A 12500-nucleotide genomic window follows, 5' to 3' on the forward strand; every position below is an offset into this window, starting at 1 on the left:
ATTGAAAGACCAACTTCCTAAGGAACTCTCGTTGACATATCATCTGCTCATTGATATAACATCTGTGTGCCATGAACTTATGATTGGTAATCAGCCCCCCCCCACACACACACACACACAATAAAAATGGTCAAAAATCATCCCCCTCTAAAACCATTGAGCTACATTCATTCATAGGCTAATACATTCACATATTGCGTTAAAATTGTACTTTTAACAACTGTATTTTCAAAATTTTCTCGGGGGAGAAACCCCCGAACCCCCACCAATTTTTTTGTCCCTACCAATGTCAAAGTCAAAGTTACTCCCTTGCACACACGCACGCGTACGCACACGCACATGCATACGCACACGCACGCACGCACACACGCACACACACACATACACAGAGTCAGCCACATGATGGACTCAAATACCATACACCCATTGCCCTTGTCAGCAAGCTGTTTTCTTTTTGAAAATGGCCGCACTTTACTTTGCATATTGCCGGCAGGTAATCAATGCAGAAAGACATCAATGCAGAACATAACATTAAAAATGAACCCAGACACCCAGACAGGGAACTACAGTAATATCCATGTAATTACACAAAGGTGAATGACTGGAGGACTGTTCTCAGATCCATTAGACGCTTCCCACAGACTGTACATGGAGTAAAACTATTATTGGCCATGCCACTCATGAGGTATAGATATCCGAGAGAGAAAATTACAGTCTCAAGAGTCATTACTGGTATACTTCAGCTGAAGCATAATTATTGCTTTATGTCTTAAAGCAATGTCCAAGCCTCCATTTTCACCACACCAGAGAAAGAAACCTCCAATTTACAAGGAGAAAGAAGGCATTAACTACATTAATGCACCTGTAGGAAGGAGTGACGCACTTAATACTGTGATGGAAAATAATAAGTGGTTAGGTGAAGCTCTTGTCGTTTACTCATTTTATGCATTGAATTCTGCTCGGCCTATGTTCTTTTAACTCAGTAAAACACGGTCCATGTTATACATTAGCTGTTAGCAGAATGGCAATGACCAAGTTGTAATGTATCAGGCCTACTAAAGGTAGGTGGTAGTCAAGTTTTTTCAGTAACTACAGTGTTCCACTGGTGGAACAGCGTGCGTTATGGGGCTACCGTGCTCTTCCACGGTCAACTTGCAGCCCTAAAATCATTCCCTGTGTGTGTGTTCACACTGACATAAAAGGTCTGGACAGTCCCTGAGATTTTGTGGCCTTTCCAAAATTAAGTACAAGACAACCCACCTTTGTCCCCACTTTCAAAAACTAAAGCATTCCATATTTTAATAATGACACTGAGCCAGGTCCCCAGTGTTGTGAGGATATTGACCCGAGTCCCCAGTGATGATACCGACCCAGCTGCATGGTTTCAAAGTACATGGTTTTCAAAGTACATGGTACAGGCAAATGTCCAATTTATTTTCTGAGCTCTGATCAAATGATCAGTGATCCGTTTGCATACCGTGTTGTAATATGCTAACTCGGATGAAAATCTTTCCTGTGCTAAATGGCAACTTACAATCGGCTATCAGTTCAAAGACCATTTGCAATGCCATTCCCTTGAGGTACAACCAACAAAACGGTGTAGAATCCCTGCATGAGACTAAACATTAAAAAGAAATTAAGAACCTAAGAAACTACATTGATTCTTCGATTATTGTCTACTTACAGACTAATGGTGCATTCATGTGCTCTGTAAATTATCGTAAATACCAAACGCCGTCATGGGAAGGACACATGAATGCACCCCTTCTGGTATTTTTCCACTGGACAACTCATAGAAAATCCTGCCAAGACAGGATAATATCTACTTTCCAGACCATATGAAAGGCACAATAGTCTGGGTTGTTATGTTCTTGGCCAACTGCCACTGCCAAACTTAGTCTTATTGTTGCTAGGCAACCAAAGCATATAGAGAGCCTTAAAAAGGACACAGTCTGGATGTGTTTCTTTCCATTGACATGGTTGACAGCAGTGAACATAATTTTTACCAGTCCCATTTGCATGTGAGCAATGCCTTTTTGTTATTGTTTTGACGTTTGCAGACAAACCAATTCTCTTGAACGGCTCCTATATGTGAACGATGGGAACCGAGGAAGCCGGTTCTTTTCCGATTTTTAGTTCAGAATTTACACGCACACATGCACAAGTGCGGGAGCGCATAGACAAACAGACAGACAGACAGACAAACAGACACGCACGCACGCACACACACACCAACGTGGCCAAGTTATGTGGCAAAGTTATGGCAAGCTAATTAATCTGTTCCTGTCGCTCCGGGCACTTAAGCCTTGGTGAGCCTGATTAATTTCACACCCTCTCTCTCCTCTCCACACGGCAGCTCAGTGTGGAGTGTGACCTCGGCGGCCGTTAAAGGTTACTAAATGAGGCCATTTTGTGTAGAATTCTTGCACACCTCTTTTGGCCAGGTGCGTCGGAGGGGAACCCCTGGGTCACCACTATGGAGACAAGAAAGCTCCCGCACTGCATTTCATATATTAGAATACTGCAGGACAGCTGTCTTGTCTCTATTGAATAAGGCCCCACATGCACGCAAGCACAAAGGTGCTGATGCTATGGGCCTTGTACTGATAGAGCTTCTGAGCTGGTCAAGGGGGTAAATACATGCCATTAATTTCACAACACAAACCAATTAAAGCACTGCCTCTGCTGTATATTTCTCTGCACACTACCCAAAATGTTCATATGCAGACACGCACGCACGCACGCACGCACGCACGCACGCACGCACGCACGCACGCACGCACGCACACACACACACACACACACAATATGGCTGACTGACAGAGCAAACGGGCGAGATGTTTGTGTATGTAATCTCATTGTGTGTGTGTGTGTGTGTGTGTGTGTGTGTGAGCGCGTGCGTGCGTGTGTGTGTGTGTGAGCGCGTGTGTGCGTGTGTGTGTGTGTGTGTGTGTGTGTGTGTGTGTGTGTGTGCATGCATGTCAGTTTGTGTGTCACCTTTTCTATTGCTATGTAAACAAAACAGGTCAATTAACTCTGAGTTGAGGGAATGTAGTGTACAACAGAAATGATGACACACCTGCTGCTGTAAATGGCTGCACATCTGCACACACTCCCCCATACAGGTGACCTTTTAGCTATGTGTGTGTGTGTGTGTGTGTGTGTGTGTGTGTGTGTGTGTGTGTGTGTGTGTGTGTGTGTGTGTGTGTGTGTGTGTGTGTGTGTGTGTGTGTGTGTGTGTGCGCGTGTGTGCACGTGTGCGCACGTGTCTGCATGTGTGCGCGTGTCTGCATGTCTGCGTGCGTGCGTGCACTTGTGTTTGTGTGTGGTTGGAGTGTGGGTGGTGGACAGTGCTATTCGTTATGGCTTAATAGAACTAATATAATATAATAAACTGCAAAAAGAACATAATAAATTGGCATATTGCATTCACTACTAACCGAACATAATAAATTGGCATATTGCATTCACTACTAACCGAACATAATAAATTGGCATATTGCATTCACTACTAGCGGAACATAATAAATTGGCATATTGCATTCATTAGCGCCACTCTGCGCGTTGTTGTAGGATCTCACCTTTCCCACTCAAATCTGCTACCCACACACATGCACACACATGTGCGTGTGAACACACACACACACACACACACACACTAGAAACTGCTACAGTACAGGGGTTGGGGGTTGGTGGGTGGGCTATAGGGAACTGTAGGTAGCCTTGGTATTGAAGGAGGGGGTTGGCTGAGGACAGGCTGGGTACCAAACATAAAAGTTACCTGTACTGTCTTGGCAGGCCATAGATGCCGACTTGCCTGCGGCACATCCACATACCCCCCATGGCAGGACGATATGAGGCGAGACGAGGCGAGACGAGACGAGATGAGGCGAGATGAGGCGAGACGAGACGAGACGAGACGAGCATGCAGTTTCAGGCGCCAGGCACAGTAATGACACACCACCAAAACAAAAGAATAAAAATAAATAACAATAAGATAAATGATGAGGGGAAAAATGTAAGGGCAAAAACAAGCCCACATGCAATAACCAGAGTGCAACTGAGAACAAGGAGAATGCGAGGACATGAAAATCAATATAAACTCAGAAATGGAAAAGGAAAAAAAACAAAACAAACAACATCAAGGCAGGAAAAAATCTGAAGGACTCCTTTGAAAAATGGATGGTAAACAGTCCTTGTGAATCCTTTGATTCTTAGTAGAACAATCGAGACAAAAAAAACACATTACGGAAAATACCATTCCACCACTAATTTGAAAACAAGTAGGCCTATCATTTTGGTATGAAAAATGGTCACTTTCTGTTCCGTTCAAAGGACCTATGAGGTATATAAATGCATAGAATCTGATATAGCCTACTGGAAAGAGAAGACCATATGCTGTGTCTACTTCATTAAAAGTTAGTTTGCCCTGCTGTTGTTTCACGATATTCTCCAACACAATCTGTTGGTTCAGATGTTTGAGAGGATCTGAAAAGAGGCCTTTATGGCTGTTTTAAAGTTACGTTATGATGCTACCAAAGGACAGAAACAGAGTTGGTTTGGCTGCTTCTTTTGGCATGTGTTTTGAAGGGGCAGCTGTGGCGGGGTCCTCCCTATGTTCCCCGGGCCAACCTGAGAACTTAGGACCCCTTTTTTCCAAAAAGGTTCCATGTTCCCCACTCCTTCCAAGTAGACTGCTGCCGTATGGCAAAGCGCAGGTTGTTATTGCACCTCTGACAGGTTTAGGGATAGTTTTGGTCAGGGCACACATTTACGACTCAGAAACATTGCATTACTGACAGGTTAGGTTTAGGGATGGTTTTGGGAAGGGCACAATTTGAAAACTCAGAAACCCTTTTTAGAAAAAGGGTCCTAAGTTCCCCGGTCCCATACAAAGACAGGGGAACATAGGACCTGGGGAACAGAGGAGCCGGGGAACACGCTGTGGCTCCCCAATTCTTTGTTTTATGAAAAATGTATAATAGCAGATGCTAGGAAAAGCCCACCCTTTTTATTTTCATATATTTGCAGTTTTTCCCAAGTATTAAACAGGGATGTGTGTTTAATTTTCTTCTCAGCGTGTTCAGTACTTTGATTTGATTGTTTTTCCTTAGATTAGAATATTAGGACTAGAATTATTAGCATATCTTAGCATCATCACTGGAAGTGGATAGAACCATTAGTTAGCATCAAGCCACAAGTCAATCACTGGATGGAAGTAAATAGCCATTTGCACTCATTGCACTAATTTTAAAGAGGTTTGTAAGTACATTTGATGATGTTTTGCTTGGTTCCATAGGCGTCCATTGCTGTGCTTAATATGGCTATACTGGGCAATGTAAACACATAGGCCTGGAGAAAAAATCCTGTGTATTCTCATATTTTACCTGGAAAGGTAGGACATACTGTAAATAGGCATTGGGATCAGAGGGTCTGAATAAGGTTAAAGTGGAAATAGTCTGGATAGAGGAGTGATTAACTAATGTATTTTTATATTTATATTTATATAGCGCCTTTCCACTCCTTCTAGCACTCAAAGCGCTTTACATTCACCTATTCACTCTCACATTCACACACCAGTGGCAGTGGTACCACCCTGCCACCAGGTGCAATTTGGGGTTAAGTATCTTGCTCAAGGACGATGGGGTCAGGCATAGCGGGGCTCGAACCTGTAACCTTTTGGCTGCTGAACAGGCTCCTTTACCACCTGAGTCACCACCGCCCAATTAACTAATGATTGAAGTACCCTTCAGCAAAGTGTCCGACCTCACATTGCCTCAGGGACACCGTACCCTGAAACTAAATAACTGTGGGTTGGTAGTGAAAGTGTAATTGTGTCAGCCATGTGTAATGTCAAAAGCAATACATGTACATTAGGGTGCATCAACCCCCCCTCTGAAAAAATATTGTTTTCTTTTTGTGTGTGTGAGTTCTTTCGAGCCAGATGTCAGGGTGGCGCAACCAAAGATTCTTTAATTTTAACAAGATACTAGGTAACTGGTGACGTGAACAATGGGATGGAATGTTTCACCAACCAAGCACTTCTGGTCGCCGCGGCCAAATTTGGAACGTCTCTGGCGCAACCACAGATCAAAATCATGCCAATACGTAACTGGCAACTGATTCACTAGTGAGAACACCAACAAGACAGGACAAAACAAACAGACAAACAAATAATCAGCAGAATAACATATTTAATCATTGTCATAAGCAGCGGCGTGGATACATTGGCTGTGTGCTGAATGCATGGAATGCCAAAAGGCTGGAGGCTAATGGTCTGGTAATGAACAGGGAGAGCTCTCTCCTACGTGCTAATTTACCACAGGGCACGGTGAACCAGGGGGATTGTGGAACTTGCTATTGTTTGCGCTTGCTGTGTAAACACAGAAATTCGCCTGCACGACAGAGAGGTGAAAAGACCTCAGCTAATACAATTTCCCAAACTGATTGACTGCATGTGGCCGAAGATTACATTTTCCTCTGCAACAATTGATGGGGATTAAACACACACGCACACCCGCACCCGCACACATACACACATACATGCACACACGCACACAGAAACACACACCCACCCACGCACATGCACACACTCATACACACACACTCACGCACTTGGAACAACTGATAGCGATTACAACACGCCCTCCTTCCTCCATGCTAGTTTGAGTTTTCCTGAGGATCATTGCTCTCCCTTCACCATGAATGTCTAATGACGCTGTTGAGATGCAGGTCACACATTATTCAGATGAAATTTTGGAGAAATTCAATTTCCATCCCCTCCGACGATAAATCCTCAACAGCGTGCCCATATGGAAATGAGAAGCCTGAACACACACAAACTAGTGTACGTTCACACACTTTCGTCTGGTTCCTCTGTATGAAAAAGTCAAGTTCATTTTCCACCATAGTCCATGGCTTATAGGCTGTTTCTTGTTTCACACTCTAGCCTTCAACAAAGGACAAAGGCCCCCAGATAAGAGAGCAATTGGTTTTCCCAGTCCCTACGTCCTTAACATGTGTCTCAAAGCCACAGTTTGAAATAAGGCTAATGGAAATGGAAATGTGAAATGCATTTAGTTTTTTTGTGTCATAATTACATTGTGAGCAGTCGAGAGCAGCTCTTCTTGGCGCTTTTTAAGCCATGACAAGAGGCTATGTTAATATTAGCATTACATACATTAGCTTTGCTCATTATTAGTCACACAGCCCACGCCAAGGCGATTAAGCTAGCCTCATACTCACTGTAGAAAAAACACTCACTGAGCAACCCGTGTTTTCCTATTTTTTCTCCCAACTGCATACTATCCAAAGTAACTGAGTAGACAACCTTGCAATAAATCCTATATTTTTGCAGAGGAAAAAGTGATAATATAGCTACAGCCTACTGGCTTTGCTTTTCTCCTCTCTCCACTATCTTTTCCCTCTAAATACAGTATAAAGCCTCAAACTCAACCACCACTGTTGCCTCCAAGAGGCTCTATCGATGGCACATATCTTTGTATGTGACACTAGAATTGGTGCCAGCTGAACAGTAAATGCAGCCACAGAAACTGGGGAGATCTGCTGGCTGTGTTAGCGACTTCTTCAAAACTTTGATCTGCTGGGGTTCACGGCAGTGGAACTGGGGAGCCGGGGTGTGCGTGTGCGTGTGCGTGTGCACGAACGCGTGCGTGCGTGCGTGCGTGCGTGCGTGCGTGCGTGCGTGCGTGCGTGCGTGCGTGCGTGCGTGCGTGCGTGCGTGCGTGCATGTGTAATCCCTGTCTGATCTATGGTGGCTGCTATCCCTTGTATCACTCTGCTATGCTGGTGGAGGACAGCACAAGGCCTTTACCACTCCACTGCACACACTTAGCTATTGGCCACACGACACACAGGGACAAGCAGGGTGTCAGATAGAGGAAAGCCGCTGGACAGACAGAGAGAGAGAGAGAGAGAGAGAGAGAGAGAGAGAGAGAGAGAGAGAGAGAGAGAGAGAGAGAGAGAGAGAGAGAGAGAGAGAGAGAGAGAGACAGAGACAGAGACACAGAGACACAGAGACACAGAGAGAGACAGAGTTGGTCCCAGCACATCCCTTTACATAAAGAATGAAAAAAGGAACACTACAAAAATGTTTTCTCAGCGAGGGGCCACTTTCATCTCCCTCGCCCTTTGTAAAGCCTTTTTCTCCTTCCACCACTTCAATCTTCTCTTCCGCCCCAACCCACCACCTCCACTTACTGTCTCCACATTCTCCCTCACCTCTTCATCCCCTACCACCACCACCCTCTCCACCATCCTCTCTGCAACCCTTTACCCAAACAACTCTGCTTGTCTCCCTCACCCTACAGGTACCTAAAAAAACCTGGCTCTGGAGAGAGATAGGAACAAGTAGAGAGGAGAGCAGGAGACGGCATGAATCAGTGAGGAAAAACAAGATGCTGTTGCAACCTAAATCCAGTGTGTGTGTGTGTGTGTGTGTGTGTGTGTGTGTGTGTGTGTGTGTGTGTGTGTGTGTGTGTGTGTGTGTGTGTGTGTGTGTGTGTGTGTGTGTGTGTGTGTGTGTGTGTGTGTGTGTGTGTGTGTGTGTGTGTGTGTGTGTGTGGAGCTTCTCTCATCCTTACCCACGTAGAGTTGGCTGTAGAGTTCTAACCGTGTGTGTCCCTGTGCTGGAGCTGGTCTGACCTCCCTGTGCAGCTGGTCCAGTTGCAGCACGGCCTCCTTCACGTTCCTCTCAGCTGATACCTGGTGCCACTGGTCATCGTTGAGCGGAGATGGGGACTCCACAGTCAGCTCCACCGGCCCGTTACCCACGTCAAAGGAGAAGGAGACGACTGTAGAAGCTGTGGAGAAAGAGAGATACAGAGGGTGTTATGTGCTTTGGCTTCCCTGCTGTTTCTCCTTTTGTCCTGAGGGGGGCGCATCCCGCAGAGAAGCTAATATAAGGAGGGGTGATGACGTCATGGCGTTCTCTCTCTCTCCTTCATTCCAGACCTGCACCTTAGAGAGAGCGCACCATCGGCTTGGCACCTGCATCTATTGACTCGTTAAACTGCTTAGGGAACGATTGACATTCGTGATGGAGGTGAGGTGACATTGACGTGGTGGAGGTGTTTTTTTCCTTTCTTAAACTAGGTGAGATAGCATAGGCAGCAGCTGGCCTGAAACACTTAAGTGGGTTTAACTTTGTCTTTTGTTTCACAGGGACTCAGGGTATAGTTTTATTACCTTCTTTTAGTTAGGTCTTTATCCTAGGACCTAGGGCCTATCAACGCCTGGTTAAAAAACGGATGGACAATCAGCACAATTCGTAAATAAACGCCCAATTCACTTAAATCGCTCTCTGGCTCATTTTTATGTTACCTCACCAGTCTTACAAGTTGGTCTCGTAACAGAGGGACACACAGATGGAAGCACAAATTAAAATCATATCTTGGGTGAATACTTGTCATTGTGTGGTGTAGGGGAATGCATGCACAGCTTCACTGTCCCATTAGCCCCATCAAAGGAGTAGGAGACTACTGGAGGCTGTGGAGGAAGACAGAAGGAAATCGAGAGGAGGGGCAGATGATCAGCTTTGATGTTTTCCCTAATTAAGACACAATCAAGGGGACTTGACACATATTAGATTTGAAGAGAGCGATCGCCATCGGGGGCAGAAATTAGGTGAATGACTGTTTTCCTTTTCTTAATTTCAAAAGTGCTTGAAAAGATGTCAAGGCTGATATTGTTGCAGTGGAAAAACACACAAACCTGTACACACACACACACGTGCACACGCACACAGCACGCACAGACAAACACACACACACACACACACACACACACACACACACACACACACACACACACACACACACACACACACACACACACACACACACACACACACACACACACACACACACACACACACACACACACACACACACACACACACACCCGTGCACAACTGTTGTGTAATGCTGGAGCTTAGAGGATGCTGCTGGTGGTGAAATTTTAATTACTTTGCTAATGGCTCTGACGTTTTTTGATGTTTATAGGATAAGGCATGATCTTCGGGAATGCACCAAAAAACTGTTACCCGAAAATCAAACAGCCAGTTCATCTAAATTGTACAACTTTTCACAAACCCCTATTCCTCCCCCAGTTTCAGAAATAAATATATAAATAAGTATGAAGAAAACATGAATATAAGCCTCAAGCAAGAACCAATTAAATCCTTCTCCACTGTCAACATCTTGGTGGGGGTGTTGAAGGGTTATGATTGCGTCTCCATATTTAGATTTTTTCGTTTCTTCACTGATTCCCACGCGTGTTATAATGAATCCCAGATATTATTCACACCTACAACAGAGGACAACAGTAGCATGCATACGCACACGCACACACACACACATGCACACGCACACACGCACACAGAACTTTCAGTTATTTTGGAAGCCCCCACCCTCTCACCCAACACTGCCAGATGAAAACTGCTTGCTGTGGCTCGTCACTTTTTGAGAGGAAGTAAGTTATAACGAGACTTGCACATACTCATACACACTGTTTTGAAAGAATGTGACTGCTTTACCACAGAAGGTGTTTTAGAGACATTTTGTGTGTGTGTGCTGTGTGTGTGGGTGTGTGTGGAGGGGGGCGGGTTAGAGAGGGAGACAGAGATACGGAGTGGGAGGGCCAGGGAGGGGTAAACAACCTCAGTGTGGATCATATCAGTTCACTCCTGAATATCTGGGATTAAAAACATGTGGAGCGGAGCCGGTGCAAAGTGGAATTTAATTGGCTCCTGTATGAGGAGATTGAAATCGAGGGTATATCTCCTCCCTCTCCATGCGCAACACACAACAGCAATGTCACCGGGAAGATTAAGGCACACACACGCACACAGGCACGCAGGCACGCAGGCACGCAGGCACGCAGGCACGCAGGCACGCAGGCACGCAGGCACGCAGGCACGCAGGCACACAGGCACACAGGCATGGCTATGGCTATGGGTTTGCACAGTGCACAGTGATGTAACGCAACATGATGTGACCAGAGGCAAATAGGGAATAGGGAGAGATTTGAAGTAGGATATCTTCATGAACTCCACACTACACTGACAGGAGAGAGAGAGAGAGAGAGAGAGAGAGAGAGAGAGAGAGAGAGAGAGAGAGAGAGAGAGAGAGAGAGAGAGAGAGAGAGAGAGAGAGAGAGAGAGAGAGAGAGAGAGAGAGAGAGAGAGAGAGAGAGAGAGAGAGAGAGAGACTAGTATGTCATCCTTTCAGTACAGCTGCCTGGGGCCAATGTGTCATGCTGTGGAAGGCCAACCAGGAAGCATCTCCATACCAATAACCCACCCTATTCCCCCCAAAAAACCCTTTCTCATTCACACATGCCTATTACTGCCTGAGCCATTGATTCCATAGACCCATGATGAATATGTCACCTTGTCATGGAGCAGGAACGTGACCAAGACACACATCAATATTGACTGATACCCCACCCCTCTCAAACTCACACTCTGTCAAGCATGTCCATCACTGTCCAACCAATTGATGGAACTGCAGTCTTAAAGATGCGCTGTGTAGGATTACAGTTAAAAATGTCTATTTCTGTAAATGCAGAATGGCGGACAATCCCCCTTTTTATGTATGAAAAGTGCAATTTTCCCAGTCATACAGCATTTTTCTTTTTTTTTTCATTTATCCTTTATTTAGCCAGGATTGTCCCATTGAGACCAGAGTCTCTTCTGCCAGCGGGTCCTGGTCAAAATAGCAGAAGACATAAAGTTACAGACACAGACAAACACATAGACAAAACGTTTTCCCTAATTCAGTGCGAGGAGTAAAGACAGCAATGTATTGAATATGTAGAGTTTGCTGGTGGTGGTAAACATTCATGAAAAACACTGACATTGACATGAAATACGGGTGGCGATGCATTTGTGCATGAAAAGTGCAGGCGTATCTTGCAGCAAGCATATTCCGGCCCTTATGCCTCACCACAGCTGCCCTCACCTCCATGGCGTCAAAAAGCCAAAGTAAAACATCCCTTAAAGAGGGAGGCTGTAGGCAGCTAAGTCCAAAGCCAGCGAAACCGCCAAAGCCTCTACCGAGTGCAAAAGTTCAACGCCTCAAATATCTGCCATAATGAAATGTTTCCACATAACACCCTCTAACAGCCTCAAAACATGGCCCCTTCACCTGTGTTATTTTCCTCTGAGGAGCGACTAGAATACAAGCTATTCAGGTACTGTAGACAGCACCTGTTCAGATACAGAGGTGCACAATATGATCAGCAGTGGTGGTGTTGCCCTGTTGAGAGAGGATGGAGGAGAGGAGAGGAGAGGAGAGGAGAGGACAGGAGTGGAGTGGAGTGGAGAGGAGAGGAGAGGAGAGGAGAGGAGGGAGAGGAGGGGAGAGCAGGGGAGAGGAGAGGAGAGTTTGGTGCACTGCCGGGTTAGGGTAGAGGGGTTGAGAGAGGAGGAAGGAGAGGTTTAGGTGGAGTGGGGCATAAGTGATGGGGTGTGACGTGAA

At 45.5% G+C, this 12500-nt stretch overlaps 1 protein-coding gene across 1 annotated transcript in view; it reads right to left on the reverse strand.

The window, feature by feature from the left end:
- LOC134455315 (contactin-associated protein-like 2) overlaps positions 1 to 12500 on the reverse strand; it is a 183021-nt gene that overhangs the window by 22948 nt on the left and 147573 nt on the right. The window contains exon 15 of the mRNA XM_063206336.1: positions 8604 to 8822. Coding sequence (XP_063062406.1) covers positions 8604 to 8822 — 219 coding nt within the window. The remainder of the gene's footprint in view (positions 1 to 8603; positions 8823 to 12500) is intronic.

This window comes from Engraulis encrasicolus, chromosome 9, assembly GCF_034702125.1.
Source record: "Engraulis encrasicolus isolate BLACKSEA-1 chromosome 9, IST_EnEncr_1.0, whole genome shotgun sequence".
Classification (NCBI taxonomy): Eukaryota; Metazoa; Chordata; class Actinopteri; order Clupeiformes; family Engraulidae; genus Engraulis; species Engraulis encrasicolus.